The following is a 20,075-nucleotide window of genomic DNA, read 5'->3' as shown; positions in this document are numbered from 1 at the left end:
CAGATGATGTCCTGGGATGTGGCCCGTGGCAAGGCATTTCTCCGAGATGGATGCCAGAAGCATTATGTCATGGTACTATTCGGGAAGGCTGTGCCCATCTCTGATTCTATGATACTTCAAGGTTAGCATAGATGATCTTGCTCTATTTCTTATCTAGTGGTGCGGTTCATCTCCTTTGCCCCAGCCAAAGGCCCCAGTCTTATACCCCCCTGCTCATAGTTTCATCAACACTTTCTTAACCGGAAATAGCAAAGAGTGGACTCTGCCCCATTTCCATGCTGTTTCAAGACTTTTGATTGGTAAACACGTATTTCCTTAACATTTCTGCATATTTAGTCGTTCTCTTGGCCTTAGGTATGTGTAACGGCTGGTGGACTACACCTCTTTCGTCTTGCCTTGCAATGTGGACTCTTTCTTTCCTCTATCTGGAACCAAAATGTATTTCCGAACTCCTAAAAGTCTATAATTGTCGTCTCTGGAGATCCCCCTAATCTGGCACAGCCCCATCCAAGTTTGCAGCACAGTCACGACAGGTCTCTATTGTTCCGTGGAAACAGAGTACTACAGTCTCAGCTGGATTATGTCGTTCCAGGGTAACACGATCCCTCACAACAACGGGAACGATCCAACAGTCACATTTTGTTCCGTCAAGTATTTGACTTGTCCTGATTTATTGATATGTATCAATGTAATGATTTATAACAATTCGCACCATACTACTACAGAGATCGGTTGACCGATCGGTTGAAATAGAGTAATATCTTACATTTGGGTCAAATTACTGCAAGAACGTGCTTGTGATCACATTCCATGCATCCATTTCGCATCAAACGGTGACCCTCTGAATCAGTATTATGATAGACTGAAATGAAATAGTAAATGATATTATCATTCTGTTCTGTACTTTTGACCGCAATCTTTCACTAAAATGCCGCTAATGACCCTGACCATAATGCTGATCCCCAATAAGACTCCAACGAAACTGCCTCCGGAAACGACCAAGTATTCCTATCCGGCTGCAACTAATATTTGCAAATGATGTACAATGCGTGAATAAGACCGGGAATGAAAACTGGTATCGTTAGTATAATTGCAACTCAATAGGATTCGACTGTCATACATAGGCATGTAAGGAACAGGTTAAGCCAGAAGTCGCCTGCACAACCTCTCTCCATAAAGACACCAAGAGGAGGGATAAAGATGGCAGCAAGCATCTTGCAAGGGTCGCTGGAAAACAGTTAGCCGTCATGTCGTAGCTTTTGCAGGCGGTGAAAAAGGAACACTCAAGACGTACGTGCAAGTGAGAGGCATGTTTGCGCTTATGGTTGAGAATGTAGAGAGGTTGGATGATAGGACGGTAAGTCAAGTTTGATGTGAGAGATGATGGATGGAAAAAGTGAATGAAAGGAAGGTGTGATGATTTAGTCAAGGTACGAGAAGCAAGTTATCCTTTATAACATTATCACCTTTTGTTCCAGGACTCTGGAATTTACGGGTATCTGCCGAATATCAGATGGAGACCTCATCTACCGGGTCAGGGATATTGCCAGTGCCCAGCCTGTCAGCCCCGTCGTCCTGACGCTTTGGACAACATGAGGGACATGTGGAACTGTACCTCGTCCGAGAGTGGATGGACTCGGAAGTTAATATGTCTCCATAATTTACCTGACATCTAACACTAGCCCAAAGTCAGTCTAGACTGACCATTTCTCGTATCGCGATTGGCTTCTTCGTGTTTATGTGCACTCGGCATCGTCCGTACTGGATCTGGGCATCTGAGCCACTGTTACAGGAACCTGCAGGGGCAAAGGCTAAATGGTTACAGACACCTTCTTCCGCGTTTTGGACTGCCAGAACGGAATTGAAGATACCAGAAAGACATTGCTATTCTACAAAACGGGTATAGCTGGGGATAATGTTATAGTAATCTTGAAGATCAGTGGATGCTGGTTACATGAAGAAGAATAGTCTGAAGTGCAGATGTAACATTTACAGCCCCCCAAGGCAGTATCGCTTTGCAGGCTTTGCTTTATTGGCTCTAGTTGGCTTTCGTTGCATGCTCACATGAGACGACGACGATGGCACGCTAGTTCTAAACCCCCCTACTGGGTAGCAGAAAAGTTGACCTCCTATGCCTTAGGTTACAAAAATAAATAGCCTAAAAACTATAGTCTAAGTAGCATAAGCTGATCTAATAATTTCGTCTCTTATGCTTCTAGCGGCCAATTGTTCTGGTACCCTGAGGCCCCCTTAACGTTGGATATCTCAATTTCTTCTTGATGGCGGTGACGAACGCGGTGGCGAGAGGGAATCGCTGGAGAGGCTTACTGGTTCTGTGGAAATACAGATTTGTGACAACATCAATGTGTAGAGAGTGTGGACCAAGTCGGTGACACATCGGAGACGTGTAAAGCTTCAACGTGACTGGCATGGCAGCCGTAGATAGGATTGCAGAGTATCCGTTTCCAAGCAAGATACTTGTCATGAACAAATTAACGCAGGATGCGAAAGACTTCCGCTGTTGTAATATTGCACTTTACCTTGACCTTGACGTGCCTTAGGGTAGATTGGGAAGTATGCGTTGGCACGATGGTTCAAAAAGATATGTTCATATCGTTTACGACGGGACGGATTATCTATGCATATCTGCAGAAATATTTAGGATATGACAGTTAAGTAAATGAAAACACACAAAGGGCATGCAGAATAATTTAACAATTGAAGAAGCATTGCTAAGTTCACACACCACACGACACTTCTCCTAGGTTCAAGACTCACAACGAGAATACGCCTAATTGGCCCAAGCTCTAGATCTCACAAGATTTAGTCTCATGCTGAATGGAAGACAAGGCGATAGACCCTGTATCTCGGAAAGTTTCCATCTGCCGTTGACCATGGGGTCACGTCCGTCCCTGACAGCCTTCCCGTCGGAACAGATGACAGCATCTCCGCTGCCAGGACCAAATGCGGTAATAAATAACCATGTGTGACTAAGTGTACTGACGAACTGGGATAGAGCAAGCATCATTTCATATTGTTACCACTTAATGGTGGGGATTGAAGAGTTGAACTTAGTTTATCTCAAACATTAGATATGTGGATTAATTTGGCTCCCCTATTTTATGCATAAGAGACTCTTGCTATTGAATGAAGTGTAAAATGTTAGACGAAGTGCTTTGCTGATTGGTAGTAATCCTTAGCCTCCCTCCTAGATAGCGATAGCAGCAGCGGCGCCAACAACAACGACCTTGACAACATCATAGGCGACTAAACCAGCAGCATTTGTAGAAGTGGGAGCCTCTATATCAGAGGTGGTAGCAGAGGCGACAACCGCATCCAGCACCTTGGAGGCGGAAGCAATCACAGCGGTTCCGGGGTCCTCAGCTACCAAGTCGCACATGTCCCGAACAATATCGGTAGAGCCTTGAAAGAAAGATTAGTAGGAGATTATGACTTGGCAAACAAACAGACTTACTGGAAGCGTCCTCAAAATCGCACTGCGATCCAACGACACAGAGGCCAACTTTGCTGATGAGAGAGGCCTTGCTCTTGCAGAGGCAGACAATGTCGCCTACATCACATCCGATGGACTCGTGGAGGTTTCGAAGGCAGACAGCGACGCAGTTGGGGACTTGAGATGCCAAACCGGGAAGGGATGTTTGAGTTGGCGATGAGACGGCTGTTGTAGCCTGAGCGGCGATGGCCACGATGGAGGTGAAAAGAACGGACTTGGTGAGGGAGAACATATTGTTGAGTATTGTAAAATTGGTAAAGGAAGGTATTGGTTAGATATGGTAAGTAAGTTGAAGAGTAGGCAGTTGGTGAATAAGTGGTGGTGGAATATAGAATGGACGATAGTATTTATATCAAGCCATCTCGAAACTCAGAGTATAATGGACTCTTCGGATTCAGCCCAAGACTAATGTTCGGAATACTATGCCGTGCAATTGGGAACTATGACCAATAGAATAATACGTATTTTTATTCAACACCCATGACAACTTTGGTAGGCCGAAGCGGTGGAGTCAAATCCATTCTATGGAGCATCTGATTGGTCTTTACGTATTTATTGTACAATCGGCTTCTCCGGTTGACACAAATTAGAGACAGATCTGAGGAACGGGCCAAGACACAGCCTTTCTTGGGTAATTTCACCTGTTGCAAATACGTTTAGTTCGGTTCAGGCAAGGCGTATTTTCAAAAGGACCCTTGATCTTTGTCATTGTAAAAACTCGTGACAAGAGATCGCAACTCTAGACTAGATGTGTTTGTATGAGTGGATACTGGTTTGAAGCAATACTTGGTATAGACAGCAATAGATAGTAAATATCGTGAAAGGATGACATTTCGAACGTTAAATACCAACACAAACTCTATAGGTTATGCGTACTATATCAGCCATGCAAAAAATATGCACCATGATCTATGAAATCAGATTATCCCGATAAAACGACGATGGATGGACAAGTTGAAACGAGTAAAATAGTAAGTGTCTTGGTATAACTCGATTTCCCCTTCTTTCCGCCGCCGGCATCAGCATTCACTTAGCTCGTATCTGGGGGCTCAGCAGACGCTTCTGACTTTAGGTTGTTACCCTAGATAACACTCAGTCTCTAGACACCGTCTCCCCAGCCCGTTAATGCAAATGACGATCAGTGTCAGCGGTTCCTACTCTGTGTCACATCGAGGGATTCACCCACTAAGGATGGAACAATCGAAGCTTTCAACGCAGACGACAGCAAGGGTCAGAAAGCCAAGGCTAAAAAGGTTTCAGCCGATGTGGCCAGCCTGTTTGAAATTGGAAAGAAACTATGTGAGAAACGACAGAATATTGTGCCGATGTAACATTACGTTGTCCGGTTAGACTATAACTTTCTGTCAAGGAATTGTTCCTACATTTGCTTATTTATCTTGTCCATTTCTAATACAGTAATACGCCTTCCCCCACCACCGGCTGCCGGAGAATTGATTGACCGTGTAGGTATCTGGAACTCGATATAAGATGAGCGATTTTATCGTTGCCATTCAGTTGATTGATCAACAGATCAGTCAATGAAACAACATGGCTGATTCAATCATGAGTGTCACGTCTCAGCCTTGCACTATATGCGAATTTGAGAAATGGAATAAAGAAACAGAAATTGGTAATAAATCTGGTCATGAACGGATCCTCGAGAATTATGAAGAGGTACAGGAATCTGCCGTATTGGGTTGTGCTGGTTGTATTATTCTTCACGAGGCGTGGATCTGGTGCATTCCCGACAAAGAATTACGTTCCAAGGCTTTGATTGCTTTCAATATCGATATGTCCAAGATGTATTTCCATCTCTTCACTGATTACGTCTTTGATGTGGATATCTTTACTCTCCCAGGTGAGTTTGATCAGCAGCCTCATTCATACACTTTCTCAAGATACTAGGTCAACCTCGTCTCAAACATATTGCTTCCGCCTCTCTGCTATCCCCTAGCACTGAACTCCGATATAACATGCCCCGTATTCTATCTTGGATAGAATCATGCGAACGATTACATGAACGATGCTCCGAAGTTACTCGGTTTACCCCTTTTCGCTTGCTTGACTTGCAGCCAGGTGCTCAAGACTGCGTTCGACTTGTTTATGCAACTAACGTCCGCTATGCTTGCTTAAGTCATTGCTGGGGTAGCACTCGATCTAAGCACTTGACAACACGTCAAAACATATCGGCCAATGAGTCAGGAATACCCCTACTTGAGTTACCCAAGACATTTCAGGACGCCGTGTATATCACCAAGGCCCTTGGGATTCGTTATCTATGGATCGATACATTTTGTATCACCCAGGATGATGAAAAGGACTGGGAGACACAGGCGTCGCTTATGGCGGCAATATACGAGAATGCCTATATCACTATAGCAGCAGGGGCAAGTGACGACAATGATGGCGGATTCTTCTCAGAGACTGGTGAGAGATACAAAAAACCGCACAAGTTTCACTTGAGTATTGATGGCATTGATCATGAATTTTATGTTAGAGATGCTGTTCCACATCCAGGTAATGAATGGCCAGGTGGACGATTACTCCCGTTGATGACGCGTGCTTGGACTATGCAAGAGCGCCTACTCGCAAAGAGATATTTGTGTTTTGGTCACAACGAGATATTTTGGGAATGCCAGGAGGATGTTTCCTGCAGCTGCACCATAGCAGACGGCCCGTTCAACCCCTGTGATGGGAAGCCCAAGTTTCGTGGATGTGAACCATTGAAGTATCAATGCTCACTGTTGAATGATTTGTCTTCAAGTGAACTTGGAATGCTTTGGCGAGGCCTTGTTGAAGAATACTCGGGAAGAGATCTCACGAAACCAAGTGACAAGTTACCTGCTCTTGCAGGACTTGCAGAAAAGTTCCAGGTAACAGTCCACCAACACAAGGATATTTAAGAATATCTTTCGTTAACAATACTAGCGAGTCTCAAAGTCTCCCTTTCTCGCTGGCCTTTGGGATACGAATCTCAGAGAAGACTTGGCCTGGCACACGTCAGGAAATGATGCCTCGTTTGGCCGTGTACGAAAAGGTCCTTCGTGGACGTGGGCGGCAGCCTGCGAGTCTCGAATTAGATGGCCGCCCATCCAGTTGCACAAAACATTCCAAGTCAACCGGACATCTATACATGGAGGATCCCAAGGGTTCAAGCTACATGATTACGCCGAAGGTTCACATTTGAGTATTCATGGACTTATACAACATGTTTCTATTCAAATTAATGATGAGACCGATGACCTTGAAGAAGCTTGCCCTTTGCTGCGGCGATGTCAAGTTGTTGAGTGGATAAGGAATAACTCTGAGCATAGCCAACAGTTAGCCCGAGGCACTGGAACCCTTGTGGAGTCTCTGGAGCAGGAACCAAGAGACGAAGCAACAGAGGTGGACGGGAACGAGAAACAGACTAATTATGGGACTGTTTATGCCGATTATCGTTTCTGGGAAAAAGAAGAAGATTTACGAGAAGCACTAAAGCATGTTTACTTCCTTTTACTGGGCACCGAAAATGATACCGATCCTCTGTGGATCGATGGCATGATTCTCAAGCAACGCCGGGATCAGGGGGATGAGTCTGAGGTCTGTTACGAAAGAATTGGTTGGCTTCGATACTGCACTCTAGAGTCGGTGACGGAATCAGAATGGACGCCTCGGGGGACAGAATCAATAGTGACTCTTTTCTGATGCGGGACAGAAGAGAACATTCTACATGACAAATCTATGTACGGTAGTTCCCAGATCCTTGCATAAACCATCCTACTTCTCACCTACACATGTTGATCTAGACTGAAACTCGCTTCCATTCAAGGTAGAGCTCCTTGCCACTTGCACCGCCTCTCATCGACAGGTTAAAGTCCTCCTTTGCTCCTCTCTGGTGAGGCTTGCGCTTGAGACGATAGGGCCATTTCTCGACAATGGTATGCTTTTCCTTTATGGTTACTCCCATATACTGAGGGAAGTCGGAAAAATTGAAAGTCTTCGCAATCCTTGAAATATAGTTAGGAACGGTTCAACATAATCGGTGAAGGGAGCAAGTGGCGGCGATGTGACTCACTTGTTAAGAATGTGATCGTAGTTCTGAACACGATCCCGGGCATACATGATCTTGACAAATTCAGGATCACGGTTATTGACTGGCAGGTGTCTGAGCTGGAGAAACTCCAAAAGGGCGAGTATTGATGCGCTTTCATTGACTTTGTCGCCCATGGTCTTGTTGCAGTCGACCATGTTCATGAACAAAGTGATGAGAGTGGCGTGAGGGTTGACAGAAGATGGCTGGAGCAACGGCGACATTATGGCGACAGTCTTATGTATACCGAGATACGCAGAGTCGGAGATATTGGACACCTATCGAAAGTTAGTATCAACTTGATTGCCATTGCAGTGGTATATACCTCTATGCGATCGAAAGACCGTTCAAGTTGATGACTAGGAAGATCGGACGCATCCACCTGGAGAAGTTTGAATGTCATGCTCGAGCTGGACAGGCGCTCAACGAACGCTTTCAGCAGACACTTTACATGGCGGAAGAGCTTGCCGTAGATATCTGAGGTCGCGGGTCCAATCGAAGTTGCCTCAATCTCCTTGATAGACCAGCCACTCAAAGGGTCGGAGTTGTCACGCATCGGCCAGTTGTCCTTATTCTGGAAGAAAGTCCTATGATGTCTTAGTTTCATTATATAGTAGAACCCTTCCAAGACTTACGGATTTGGTAATCGGAATTCAGTGCGGCAAGCCCCAAAGGGGAGCAGAAGTCCATCCTCCCTGAATCGATGTCTTGCAACGCGATGGGCAGGAGGAAAGAACAGATATGCGCGATCGCGATAATCTACTCGTGAGTCGGCGAGTGTGACAGCCGTGCGGATGATGTTCGCCTTGTCGGCCGTCAACCCCTTGGGAACATCTATCAATGCCAACAATCCTTCCCACGATGACTTCTCAAGAACAAGTCTCAAAGAACGTTGATGTCCGAATACCCAAGTCTTTCCCAGATAGGTGTTGGGAGGCTGGCCTTTGATCTTATCGCAAACCTCTTTGAGAAGAGGGCGAACCTTCTGATTTATGATATCAACATCAGACTTGCGGAGAAACGCAGAATACCAAACGTGGATGATGCAGTCGATGACTTCATCTTGTCCTTCAGCTGTGAGCGCCAAAAGTAACATGATGGCATTGCGTGCCACTACATCAAGATCGCGGTCATTCATGACGATGTTGATGGTCTGACCGTAGGTTGAAGGGAGCCCGACGACAGTTTTGACAACGTTTCGCAAGTCACCGGATGCTACCAATTAACATAGGACATTAGTTTTGGTTTGGAAAGTATCATATGAATCGGTGTAAAATACCTGCAAACAACAAGTTCAACTGGCCTTGGTAGTTATCTCCTTCATTTGAGCCGAGCTGAAGAACATCAAGGGCCGGGACGTTCCCCCATAGGTACTTCTTGCCTCCAAAGGTGATAGTTGGCATATTCCCAATGAATGCTGGGATTCTGTTCGTAAGGATCCAGTTCGGGGTCCAAGTCTCTTTGCTAAGGGGTGATTTGCAATCCAATTTGTGGATAGGCCAGTGGGCTTTCTGGCACTCGAGGCCGCAGTACTATGACACAAGATTCTTAGCGATGCTCTAACTATCTTAGACCATCATGAATGACCTACCACGACGAGACGGCAATTGCCACAGCTGGACTTTCCCACTTTCTGGCAGCCGACCCCATCTGGGGGGCAGTTCGCGCAGGGAAGTGATGGTGTGGTCATGGTGGGCTTCAATGAACAACGAAAGAAGGCCAGTGTCAGGATTTTTGAAGTTCTAATCGTTGGCAAAGTGATATGAAAGGTCTGGAATGTTAGGAATGGTAAGGGTGATATATCTCCAAGATGGTTATTCACAACTATCGTCTGGTGGGCCTTGCTGTCGGTCACCTACACTGCCGGAAGCTTTGTTACCGCTTGTTATTTCTCTATATGGGACCAAATATTATTGTGGTCATCACTGCCCTGTTAGGTTGATTGCTCAAAGTGACAAATATGGAAATCAGCAGACATGACATGGTAACATCAATGAAACTGGGTCAACCAAGGCGTTTGTAGGCAGGTACCACGTAAATCATAACAGCTCTGTCATCTAGGTATCAGTATGGAGCATGTGATAGCAGTTCAATCTCTTGAAACTGTAATTTCACAGACCTTGTACTGGAATCTTCGATCAAACGGAGGTTAGTGATTGTAGAGACATATAGCGAGATGAACAGACTGAGCAAACTAAACTAAGACCTATCACCATGTAGCCATTAATTATTATGAAAAAAAAACTTCATTTGCTATCCTGAATGCTCTTGCGAGACAGGATGATTGCGGAAGCCAATCTGCTTCTGAATCCATCATGTTTACCAACGCATGCGCACACTTGATAGATTGAACTAAAGCCATCCTACACTTGTAACTACTAGTCATTATTGCCATAAATCCTCTTGATGTTGCGCTTGGCTGCCACCACTCAATTGCAGTCCCAGTGAATTCCATGGCGCTGGGTGTCAGCACCCCTGATCGTTGTAAGGATGGCACATTCCAGCCCCTTGAATACGAAAACATGACAATCAGTTGCAGTCTTGCATGTGAGGTGACACTCTGCTCGTTATAGTACTATCCGGTATAGCTATACCCTCACCGACATAGAAAATACATTCCTGGCCAGCCTCGAATCTAGTTTAAGAGAACTGACCCATACTGTATGGCATAAGCACGGAGTGATGTGATAGAACCATCCGGACCTGAGCCATTGCAATACAGTACTACTCACCCCACCACAAACGCGGTATTAAGGAGCAGAGTTGATGAAGTTACATTCACAGACTGGTTCTGGCTGAGATACATAGTACAAGAAATGAAACACACTGTGTGTTTGCTTTAACTAGACACTTGACGATGTATTGAGTGGCGCTCAAAATGAGGCTAGCAATGACCAACAACCTGCCCTTTGTTGGCACGTTTGCTTTTTGCTACTGCCTGTATGTTGCCTACGACAACAGCTCAAAGCCTCGTGTGAGAGCAAACACAACTGTTGGCTGGTGGGTGCCTCAGGTGTGAGGACCTCCTAGATTAGCTTTCACTGAATCACACACTTCACCACGCTTAGTCTCTAACAACAACAACAATAATCCCACCGCCGCGATCGAAAACATTGTTTTACATCATAAAAACGTCTCCATAATTACTACCATCGTGCCATCTATTTCCAAGAGATTCACCCACAGATGCCTCCAATCAAGATTGAAGATGACGGTCAAAGCCACAGTACCCAACCGGCGACAAACCCTTCTACCACAACCCGCGTTATGCCACATGTTGTCACAGAACGTATTACGAGCCAAAGAGACGATATCTCAGCCATCACAGGTACATCTTCCACGTCTTTACCAAAAGTGAAAACTTCACTAACGCAATCCCTTTGCAGACCTCCAAACAGCTCGGGAATGGAGGATCAACGGTCACGAACCAATCACAAGCGCGGACGTAGAAATTATCAGCGTCACGCCAACAGTACAATCACCCTGCGTCATCATGCTATGCAGTGAAATAGACTTCGATGGTGTACCATTCAACCAGAAGCGGTTCCTGAGAGAGACGTCCACTTGATGTCTGGTCCGAAACTGTTTGGGTACTGGCGCGGCAAAGGGGGAAGACCTTGGGCGGCTGGAATTCCAGATGATATCTGCCACTTGTTGAAGATCTTGGATGAGAAGGATGGGAAGCTAGAGGTGCAGTTTGTTGGATGTGCCAAGTCCAAGTCTGAGTGGTGGGAATCGGATACTGTCAAGGAGACTTACATTGAGCTTTGGGATGAGTGGGTTCAAGGTATGCATATTGCTGTCCCCTTTGGCCAGAGAGGTTTGCTAATTCTTTCTAGCGCGAGACACTGTTGAGCCAAAACAAGAATCTGACTGATGAAGACTCTGATACGTTGGAGGTCATCATGCAGATGAGGTTGACTTCACGTCCATTAGTTCTAGAGTTAACATACCTTTTTCTCCCGCTTGCCCGTTTGGAGATATCCAGATGGCAGAAATAAAATCACAATGACTCAGATTACAATTGTATTCTAGCAAATATAATAATGTCTTAATGTTCTTCACTGTTCCAAAACAAATCAAGATAAAACAAAAACGCCATAGTATTTCAGCTTTATGTTCTCAGTGGATGGCCTGCATCCCTACTGGAAACCTAAAGCAGTAGTTTAATCCAGCTACTCCTTCATACCTCCATACCGACCGTTAATCCTCTCGTGTGCTCTCTCCCTCCAACTTGACGCCTGCTCTCATGACTTGAAGATCCAATGCTCAGGGTACTCAGACTCGTCAGATTCATTCTTCTTGTTCACAAGCTCCAGCCTCTCCTTTTCAAGGTCGGCGATCACCTGATTGCGTGTCTCAACACATGCCTCGTAGCGCTCTGTGGTCAAGTCCGACATGGCCTCGACTGGATCGCTCTTCAGGTTCTCAATCTCCTTCTCAAAGACCTCATTGCCACGCTTCATAGACGAAATGATGAGTTCACGATTCTCGATCATCGCTCCACACAGCTCGACATACTCCTCCGTGGTCAGAGCGGACCCTTCGACCTTGCCTCTCATCTCCAGGTTCTTGAAGAAGTCAGTCTTGGCCTGACTCTTCCAGTCCTGGACAAGCTGTGTGATGTTTTGGAGAAAGCGATGAGTCTGGATACGAAATTGAGCGCGGTGCCGAATTGTAATCTCGTCTCGCTCCTGGGCCTGGTGATCTGTACCTCCGGAAACTTGCTGGGGGGTTGAGTGAGACATTGTGAAGACTGAATCAGAATCGGTGTTGTTAGTTGGATGAATGTTGTCCGAATGATGATGTTTTATTGCAAATGTTGTTTCGTTTGTAGGATGGTTGACAGAGGAAAGACTGGTAGAAAGTCTCTCTTTTATAATTAAAATATGGCTTGTTCTTTATCCTCTGTTGAAACCGTTATCTGGGATTGTTCCATTAAGTCTGGCCCTTGTCAATATACAACAATGCTCAAATGTTTTGAACATAGGCCAAAAGAGTGTACAATACAAAGCTCCCTCAAAACGATCGATCTAACTCTGGTTGTTTCGCGGTATCACAAGGTACCTAATTGAACAAAGAACTTGAACAGGGTTCTATGGCGGATACAACAAGTGAGCTGAACGGGTAGTCAGCCTATCCTTCCTAACAAAACGTGAGAACTCTAAGGATTGGTGCCGGATGTGATCCGAAAGACGTAGGTGTAGCTTTAATGTCACCCAATTGAGTGAACTGTAACCGCCCATGTCTCTATGCCAAACCTAATGTGTTGGTCCAGCAATCCTTTCAATTGAATAGTAATGTCTAGTTCTGGGGCGGCACAAAGGACACCGACAGCTATGATGACAAAGACACACTGCTGCCAAACGGTTATTGAGGAAGCCAATATTTAGGGTATACTTTCAACAAATTTACAAAAAGTAGGTCATTGACGGGTTATTGTCCAAGTCCGCCACATAGCCTTTGTCTTACGTTGGAGGTTATCGTCTTTTTACCTGCACATTTCTACAAACACCGTCCTGCTTTCACGAGAAATGCAACGTTTTAGGTCAGTTATGTAGCAGCAGAGGCCTATTCCAAAGTGTTTGTAAGTAGGTTCAGAAGTGCTGTCAATGCGTTACCGAGTGGGTTTGTGATGAAAGAATTAGTTCGTACTATCCTTCACCGAACCACACTTTTGAGCTTCTTGTTCCTCACGACCATGTTACATTATGCCTACCTATGCACGTAACTTAATTAGGCAGTAGAGATACATAAAAACTCTTCAAGATGTAGTTCTTCTGTTCTTCCCTCCACTTACATCCAACCACTTCAGCTTACCTCTCATCGACTCATCGTGTCGGGAAGCCCCTCTACACACAGCCAAGCGACAGACGTGGTAAACACTCTATGCCATGGGCCAGACTATGCCGTTTATACTTTCTATGACATCGCGAAGTATGCTACTGAGGCAAACCTAAATAAAAGCATGACGGGGGCACAGCTCGACAAGTTCTTCAGGGAGAACGAAAATACTCTTCCTTTCGCCCCAGAACCGAACTTGAGAAACATTGACTTCTCTGTCCAGCAGAAGGTTGGAACGGTGCATCGTAAGTCTTGTCCATGTGCTATCTCTGATTATGTGCATCGCTAATGAGTTGGAATTAGATACTCAGGGACAGCACTTTGATCATGCGTCTTGCTTAGATATTTATCTTCGCCTTACATACTACCCTCAAACGACACATGAGTCCCATCGGACAGCCGCGTTCTGCTTCGAGTACCGCATTCAAAAGCCCAATGAGATGGATGAAAGAACATCCGCATTTCACTTACAACTATGCGAGTCGCGGTTTAACCAAAGTGTTTTCTCAAATAGGCTTCAGACTCTCGTTGACTCCCTCCGCCTTGGTGAGCGACTGGATGAATTTAATTGCAACCTCGCAGTCTCGATGGCAATTAAAATCAAAAGGCAAATCCGTGACAAAGAACAATACACCTGCCTTGCCGACTACACTGATGCTTTTATCAATGTGAGAGAGGAAGTGGAACGCTTTGCTGGATTCTGGGGGGAACTGAAGGATGATGTATACCGCCATCTGGTCACGGAGAAAAACACCTACTTCGATTCACGGGATATCGGGTTGTTTATTTGAATCTCTTTCGACATGACGATAAATATTATTGGGTAGTTAGTCTAGTGTACGGGGACGATCGATGCACAACAAATAGAGAAGAGTTCATATCAATTTCATGCTAGCCATGGTGTTATATTTGACCAGCAATCTAAATTTCATTTCTTTATTTAGCTATCTTGAATCCAGAACGACGTAAGTTCTGAAAAACACCGTTTGGATCATACCTTTCAGATGCCCTTCGAAGAACAGCAATGCTATCGGACCCATAATGCGATATCGGGTCCTGATCTCCAGTTGCGTAGTTGAGATAGACCCATTCCTTATTGATGCCTATCTCCGCAGCATAAGAGTCGACGGCAGCTTTGAACTCTTGTCTCATTGGATCGATCATGTCTTGGGCCTCTTTGGTATCAGCGGTGACAGCGATGAGCCACATAAGCCAAGGGCCTTCAGCAACGATGTTGTCCAGTCCAAGGATATCACCGCCGCTTTCTTGACTTTGTTTCACCATCGATGGTGTCATTGGCTGGAACTGCACAAGCACATTGAACTTAGAGCTGGGTGCAGCAGCTCTCATCCTATCGACACACTCCTCAAACTTCTCGTACACAAATTTCATGATGCGAATATCATTGCTGGTGGTTCCTGTCATCCAGTTGGCGCTGTAACCTATTAGTCCTAAACAGAAGACCTTGATAAAATGCACTTACTAGAGACCAAGTGGAGTTGGTCCGGTGAACTGTGGTACAAGATCGGCGATCTTTCCTTTGGCTGTCGTATTAGAGATACTAGGAACGCGGAAAAGATCTGAGAATGAAGCAGGTGACTCAATAGCATCGGAATTGGAAACAACTGAAACAAGATGGTACTGTTCCCCGTCCCACAGCATGGAGGCGGTAAGCTGCGAGGCAGGATCTTTGTCATTATTCTCGACGAAGTTAATGTATTTTTCAAAAACAACGTCTCGCCGAGATGTTTCAAAGTAGATGAAGCCTGCCCAAAGTTGATTCGACTCGACAACACCTGAAAGAAAAAGGCTTTGTTAGAATGCGGCCAAAGTTCTCAAGGCTGTACATACGTTGATCTATTCGAGTGACGAATCCCAGATTCCCAGAACCACCTTTCAGACTTTTCCACAGGTCAGGATTGTGGGTTTTGTTTGCATTTACGATCCTGCCGTCGGATAAGACAACCTCGAAATTGACGACTTGATTGCAACCAAAGCCTCGGACATTGGCGTGGAAAGAATACTGGCGATGTCAGTAAACGCTTTTCATTTCAGGAAAATACAATACTGACCCCTCCGCCAGTGATAAAACCACCGACACCAACGGGAGAAGCGCGTCCACCAACAGCTGTGACGCCATATGGCTCGAGAGCTTCGTACACGTGACCCCAGTTAGACCCGGGCTGTATGCGGGCGATTTTGGTCTTGGTATCGTACCATGTCTGGTTCATGTATCCTGTATATTTATGAGAAAACATGTGATAAACGTTTGACAAGTGTCGTACCAAAGTCAACAGTTATACCATCCTCGACAGCATTCGAATTTTGATACGCGGAGTGTTTCCCGCTGCTCATACCGAATGGACATTGGTTATCGGTAATGACCTTCATGATCGCTGAGACGTCTTCGGTAGTGCGAGGCATCACCATGCAGGAAGAATGGAGAGCAGCGTTGGCCGAATAGTAGGTGTCCAATCGCTCTTCATATTCTATCGTGCCAGGCATGTATACTGCCCCGTTAAGTTGTGAAATCCTTTGAAGCTCGGAGCACTGAAGACGAAACATCAGCATATCCGTAATTCAGTAAAGACAGTTCAGACGTACACAAGACGATGGTATCTCAGCATTTGCTAATGCGCACAGCGCCCAAAACCCAACGCCAACACAATGCATGATAGAATAATGAAGCTCTAGAGTTCAGAGAGGGATGAAAGTTGATGTCAAGTTCAAATTCAGCTATCGTTGGTACTGTCCAAGAAAAATAGGAATTGTTCGCTACAATAGCAGACTTAAATCGATAAAGAAGAGCGGAGATAAGACACGTCAATAATGTGATAAGTGGACATGATCTGATCTACCCTGCCATTGATCGCCAGACGAGGAGCTGAAAGCATCCCCCAATGTATCCATAAGGTGGTAGTTATGCATGTGACACGGGAACAGGGATGGACTTGCGGCAGACACCACAAAGGTAGCAGTCGTCGCTTTGACATTCACCAACCGAGCCTCCACTATAGCCTTAGTTTGCTGTCGATCTTATAGTTAATGACAAGCCCCTGTTGTAAGAGAAGACAAAGAGGAGATGCGTCTTTCCGAGTTTTCACATTAACACGCCACTTTATGAATAGTTGAGAAGTTTGGAAGTTCAATTGACAAGAGGCCTGATAGGGCATCCAAAGAAAGTAATCTAGTCTATTCTAGTGGCTCAAAGTCTTCTATTATTGAGGTCCGAGTCCTGGATCCCCGCTTTCACAGGATGCCATAATACGACGCTCATCGTAGATTCACGCAACCATGATGCAGCCGATCAACATACTAGCAGTTGCTTCTTCCAACAATAACGTTGTATCTGTCAGTATCGAACTGCTGGCCACGAACGAACCATGCGGTCCAACTAGGAGCGCAAGGCCTGACTGTACAAGGCGGGCTGCTGGTTTTCGATTGGCAGCTTGCAATAATGCGATCAACATAGTCAGCCAAGTAGCTGCACCTGGGTTGGATGTAGTGGCTGTTGTCGTTGCAAAGCCAGATAGCATCGCCATAAGAACAGGAGACGCGAGCGCACTTGCCAGGCCCGCCATCCACACCACATACACTGGTACCCAAGGAGCGAAGGTACCTTTGCTCACGTTGGGCCGCTTTCACATCGACATAACCGCTTCCGCCAACATTGCAAATGATGTTGGACTTGGTTTTGGTTAGAATGTGTAGCTATAAAAAAAAGAGCAATGAAGATATATCTTACTGGGTTGCGTGCTTCGAGTCCGGATGACTCGGCGGTGTCTTCTTCCACCAACTCGAACTCCGGGTTAAGCTCCTTGATCTGGGAGATAACCGACTGACACTTGATGTTAGTATAGTTACAGATAGCTAAGAGTATTCGCAGATGTCTTACCTCAATAGTACCATTCAGGGAGACAGGAGCCTCTCCCTCTTTGATAACACCCTTCCATTGCATAGGAACAATTTCATAGCCCTCCAGAGGGTCAGCAACCACTTGACTACCGTCAGGAAGAGCCTAGGGGATAGTCAGTACACTTTTCATTGCCTTTTTGAAGACTGAATCGTGAGCCTTACCGCAGCAGCGACAGTCACTGCGGCGCAGTGAAGAACGAGCGAGGTCACAGCCTTCATCTTGAGAATTTGTTGATTTGTAGAGAGGTTTGAAGAAGAAGACTAGTGGTTGAGGATTGTGTTGTCAGTTGAGCTGTCGACTACAAACCAAAGTGAGAAGAGCAGCGTCTTTATAGTTTTCTCGTATCTTTGCTTTCCACAGGATCCTACTGGCACCTTCCTTTCCTGTGTATATCCACGAACATCGTGACCACAACTGAGGTCTGCCAAGGACCCTAGATGGCTCGTATAATTCGTATCAAGGGTGTATCTATGGGACAAATCCCTCGCATATTCCCTAGCTTCAGTAAGCTGTCTTTCCTCTTCGCGCATTCGTATATAGACAAAACACTTCCCTTGCATCTGCATCTTGGCGCTTAGTATCTTGATCCTTCGAAAACACAGGCTATGCTTAATGTAGACGAGAATTGCTAGCGGTTAATTAGGGTTATGAAACGAAGACGTCTTATTGGTTAATAAAGATTGTTAACCCATGTCGCCTAATACTGTAGGTCGTTCCCCGTGGCATTTAGTTGCCAGCAAATGCGGAGATATAATTAATAGACCTTCCAGACACGTCGAAGGATTCAGTTAATTAAAACCGCTCACCGCATCTTTTCTCAAGTCCTTTCTTTTCTAACCTTATTTATTTAACTCTATTTAACAGGTTAACTTAAAAGCCAATTAATATTATCTCTCAGTATTTAATATTCTATCTTCAGCACTTGAGATACAGTCTATTATCTTGACGCTGTTTTGTTATTAGTATTTTGATACAATTTTAATCATAATTATTATATATTTTTTGTTTTGTTTTTACCCCAAGTTTCTTCTTATTTTTTAACTGACTTTGATGTTTTCTTCTTGGAAGACTTGTCTTTTGAGGCCTTCTGATTTGATGTTTTGTCCTTCGATTCTCTGTCCTTTGATGACTTCTCCTTGGAAGACTTGTCTTTGGGAGGTCTTCCTTTAGACACCCTCTCTTTCGTATCTTTCTTCTTGTTTGATTTCTCGGATTCCTTTTTCTTGGTCTCAGTCTCCTCAGAAACATATGGAACCAGTGCCCAAAGATGACATGGGTACCGTGTCTGTACTTGCATATGTTCTTCGTTTGCTAGCTTTTGACGTCTTGCATTTCTTTCCAACAGACTCGCTTGGTAGGACGCATAGCCATAATCATCTTCGACCTCATGTTCGACAGATGGCGTGTCGTACATATACTCCCAAGAGTAAATGTTGGTATGGGGCACCTTGTTTGCAAGAAACATGCCAACGTATTTGCTCTTGCAGATGAAAGCAATGTCAATCGGTGCTTTTCCATGGCGGTCTTTCTGGTCTAGCTTTGCCCCAGGCATCTCCGCTACCAATTCCATTGCATCAACGCAGTCCAAAGTGGCTACCCAGTGAACCAAACTGCGTCCTTCTATATCACGCTGACTGGGATCGACACGGCCGCTTTCGAGAAGTAGGATGAGACATTCCTTGAAACCAGCGTCAGCAGCGGCTTGCACAGCTGTTCTGCCGAGGCGGTCCTGTAGTGTCAGACTGGCACCGCCCTGGATAAGAGCCTGGCAGCTCTCGTAGTTGCCTAATTGTGAAGCATAGTGCAACGCGCTGCGACCAGAGTGATCTATCTGGTCGATGTTCAGCGTTAACCCACCACGACGCAGGCAAATTCTTATTATATCGCCCCATTCGTTCATAGCGGCATGATGCAAAACTCCTTTGCCTGACATGTCGAGATGGAAGCACAAATTCCGGTAGCCACAAGCCGCCAATAGTCGCTCGCATATGTCCTTGTCGCCATGCTTCGCTGCAAGAACCAAGGCGCTGAGATGTCCTCCTCTAGCAATAGGAAAGGCCTCTGAGTGCTCGATAAGAACCAAAGCCATTGATTTCAGTCCCCAGTAAGTAGCCAGAGTCAGCGGTGTCCGGCCTATCCTGTCGGCCAAGTCAAGTCGAATACCTGGCTTGTTGAGGAGCATACGTACAACATCTTCCCTACCCAAAGACGTTGCTAGGTGAAGTGGAGTATATCCATCACGGTCTTGGGCGTTGAGGTCTGTTTCAGTAGTCAAGTCCAGCATCTCAGAAATGCGCTCAATAGGACCACATTTGACTTGATCATGTAGCATGGTACCGCCCTGCTCATTCCTTGCACTGAGGTCTGTCATCGGGTGACATAGTAGCTCATCGTACAAGTCCCAAGCTTCAGCCGCAAGTGCAAGTCCAAGATTGGAACGGAAAGGATCCTTGGGAAGATTTGGGTTTGCGTCTAGATCAAGAAGCAACAGAGCCGCTCTCCTTCCGAATTCATTATCTGCATTCATGCAACAGTATTGGAGCGCTCTCCCAGGACATGATGACCATGTCTCGTCTATGTCATAGCCGTGGTCCTCAAAGCTGTGTGCAAGAGAGAGTGCAACAGATTCAGGCATATTGCTGAGGACAAATCGTAAAGGTGTCGTTCCGTAGTATTTCCCTTCCGGCCATAGCGAGTTCAAAGACCATATGCTCTTTTCCCCAGCTGTA

The 20,075-nt window shown here is 45.5% G+C and overlaps 10 protein-coding genes across 10 annotated transcripts; 4 read left to right on the top strand and 6 right to left on the bottom strand.

Annotated features, from left to right (window-relative positions):
* Positions 1–1,309: 1,309 nt before the first annotated feature.
* FGSG_12083 (uncharacterized protein) lies at positions 1,310–1,906 on the top strand (the record flags this gene model as incomplete). The annotated part of the gene is made up of 3 exons (XM_011319766.1): positions 1,310–1,357; positions 1,479–1,611; positions 1,683–1,906. The coding sequence occupies 3 exons, from the start codon at positions 1,310–1,312 to the stop codon at positions 1,904–1,906; spliced, it is 405 nt and encodes a 134-aa protein (XP_011318068.1).
* A 1,302-nt stretch (positions 1,907–3,208) lies between these two features.
* FGSG_02181 (uncharacterized protein) lies at positions 3,209–3,746 on the bottom strand (the record flags this gene model as incomplete). Its single annotated transcript, XM_011319765.1, has 2 exons — positions 3,209–3,423; positions 3,476–3,746. The coding sequence occupies 2 exons, from the start codon at positions 3,744–3,746 to the stop codon at positions 3,209–3,211; spliced, it is 486 nt and encodes a 161-aa protein (XP_011318067.1).
* Positions 3,747–5,062: 1,316 nt separating this feature from the next.
* On the top strand, positions 5,063–7,148 carry FGSG_02180 (uncharacterized protein; the record flags this gene model as incomplete). Its single annotated transcript, XM_011319764.1, has 5 exons — positions 5,063–5,372; positions 5,513–5,941; positions 6,032–6,387; positions 6,455–7,096; positions 7,140–7,148. 5 exons carry the CDS (start codon positions 5,063–5,065, stop codon positions 7,146–7,148), a joined length of 1,746 nt encoding a protein of 581 aa, XP_011318066.1.
* Positions 7,149–7,298: 150 nt separating this feature from the next.
* Positions 7,299–9,276, bottom strand: FGSG_02179 (uncharacterized protein; the record flags this gene model as incomplete). Its single annotated transcript, XM_011319763.1, has 6 exons — positions 7,299–7,503; positions 7,572–7,864; positions 7,912–8,173; positions 8,222–8,801; positions 8,866–9,118; positions 9,178–9,276. The coding sequence occupies 6 exons, from the start codon at positions 9,274–9,276 to the stop codon at positions 7,299–7,301; spliced, it is 1,692 nt and encodes a 563-aa protein (XP_011318065.1).
* A 1,188-nt stretch (positions 9,277–10,464) lies between these two features.
* On the top strand, positions 10,465–11,463 carry FGSG_02178 (uncharacterized protein; the record flags this gene model as incomplete). The annotated part of the gene is made up of 4 exons (XM_011319762.1): positions 10,465–10,526; positions 10,973–11,058; positions 11,125–11,373; positions 11,426–11,463. The coding sequence occupies 4 exons, from the start codon at positions 10,465–10,467 to the stop codon at positions 11,461–11,463; spliced, it is 435 nt and encodes a 144-aa protein (XP_011318064.1).
* Positions 11,464–11,833: 370 nt separating this feature from the next.
* On the bottom strand, positions 11,834–12,334 carry FGSG_02177 (uncharacterized protein; the record flags this gene model as incomplete). The annotated part of the gene is made up of 1 exon (XM_011319761.1): positions 11,834–12,334. The coding sequence occupies one exon, from the start codon at positions 12,332–12,334 to the stop codon at positions 11,834–11,836; it is 501 nt and encodes a 166-aa protein (XP_011318063.1).
* A 1,220-nt stretch (positions 12,335–13,554) lies between these two features.
* FGSG_02176 (uncharacterized protein) lies at positions 13,555–14,221 on the top strand (the record flags this gene model as incomplete). Its single annotated transcript, XM_011319760.1, has 2 exons — positions 13,555–13,675; positions 13,734–14,221. The coding sequence occupies 2 exons, from the start codon at positions 13,555–13,557 to the stop codon at positions 14,219–14,221; spliced, it is 609 nt and encodes a 202-aa protein (XP_011318062.1).
* A 153-nt stretch (positions 14,222–14,374) lies between these two features.
* On the bottom strand, positions 14,375–16,103 carry FGSG_12082 (uncharacterized protein; the record flags this gene model as incomplete). The annotated part of the gene is made up of 7 exons (XM_011319759.1): positions 14,375–14,402; positions 14,428–14,865; positions 14,914–15,226; positions 15,282–15,453; positions 15,503–15,666; positions 15,716–15,980; positions 16,035–16,103. The coding sequence occupies 7 exons, from the start codon at positions 16,101–16,103 to the stop codon at positions 14,375–14,377; spliced, it is 1,449 nt and encodes a 482-aa protein (XP_011318061.1).
* A 721-nt stretch (positions 16,104–16,824) lies between these two features.
* Positions 16,825–17,564, bottom strand: FGSG_12081 (uncharacterized protein; the record flags this gene model as incomplete). Its single annotated transcript, XM_011319758.1, has 5 exons — positions 16,825–16,878; positions 17,025–17,117; positions 17,176–17,268; positions 17,326–17,448; positions 17,508–17,564. The coding sequence occupies 5 exons, from the start codon at positions 17,562–17,564 to the stop codon at positions 16,825–16,827; spliced, it is 420 nt and encodes a 139-aa protein (XP_011318060.1).
* An 812-nt stretch (positions 17,565–18,376) lies between these two features.
* Positions 18,377–19,279, bottom strand: FGSG_02174 (uncharacterized protein; the record flags this gene model as incomplete). The annotated part of the gene is made up of 1 exon (XM_011319757.1): positions 18,377–19,279. One exon carries the CDS (start codon positions 19,277–19,279, stop codon positions 18,377–18,379), a length of 903 nt encoding a protein of 300 aa, XP_011318059.1.
* Between the last annotated feature and the right edge of the window lie 796 nt (positions 19,280–20,075).

This window comes from Fusarium graminearum, chromosome 1 (genome assembly GCF_000240135.3).
Source record: "Fusarium graminearum PH-1 chromosome 1, whole genome shotgun sequence".
Classification (NCBI taxonomy): Eukaryota; Fungi; Ascomycota; class Sordariomycetes; order Hypocreales; family Nectriaceae; genus Fusarium; species Fusarium graminearum.
The sequence above is the reverse complement of the archived record's forward strand: the minus strand, read 5'-3'. Positions and strand labels throughout refer to the sequence as shown.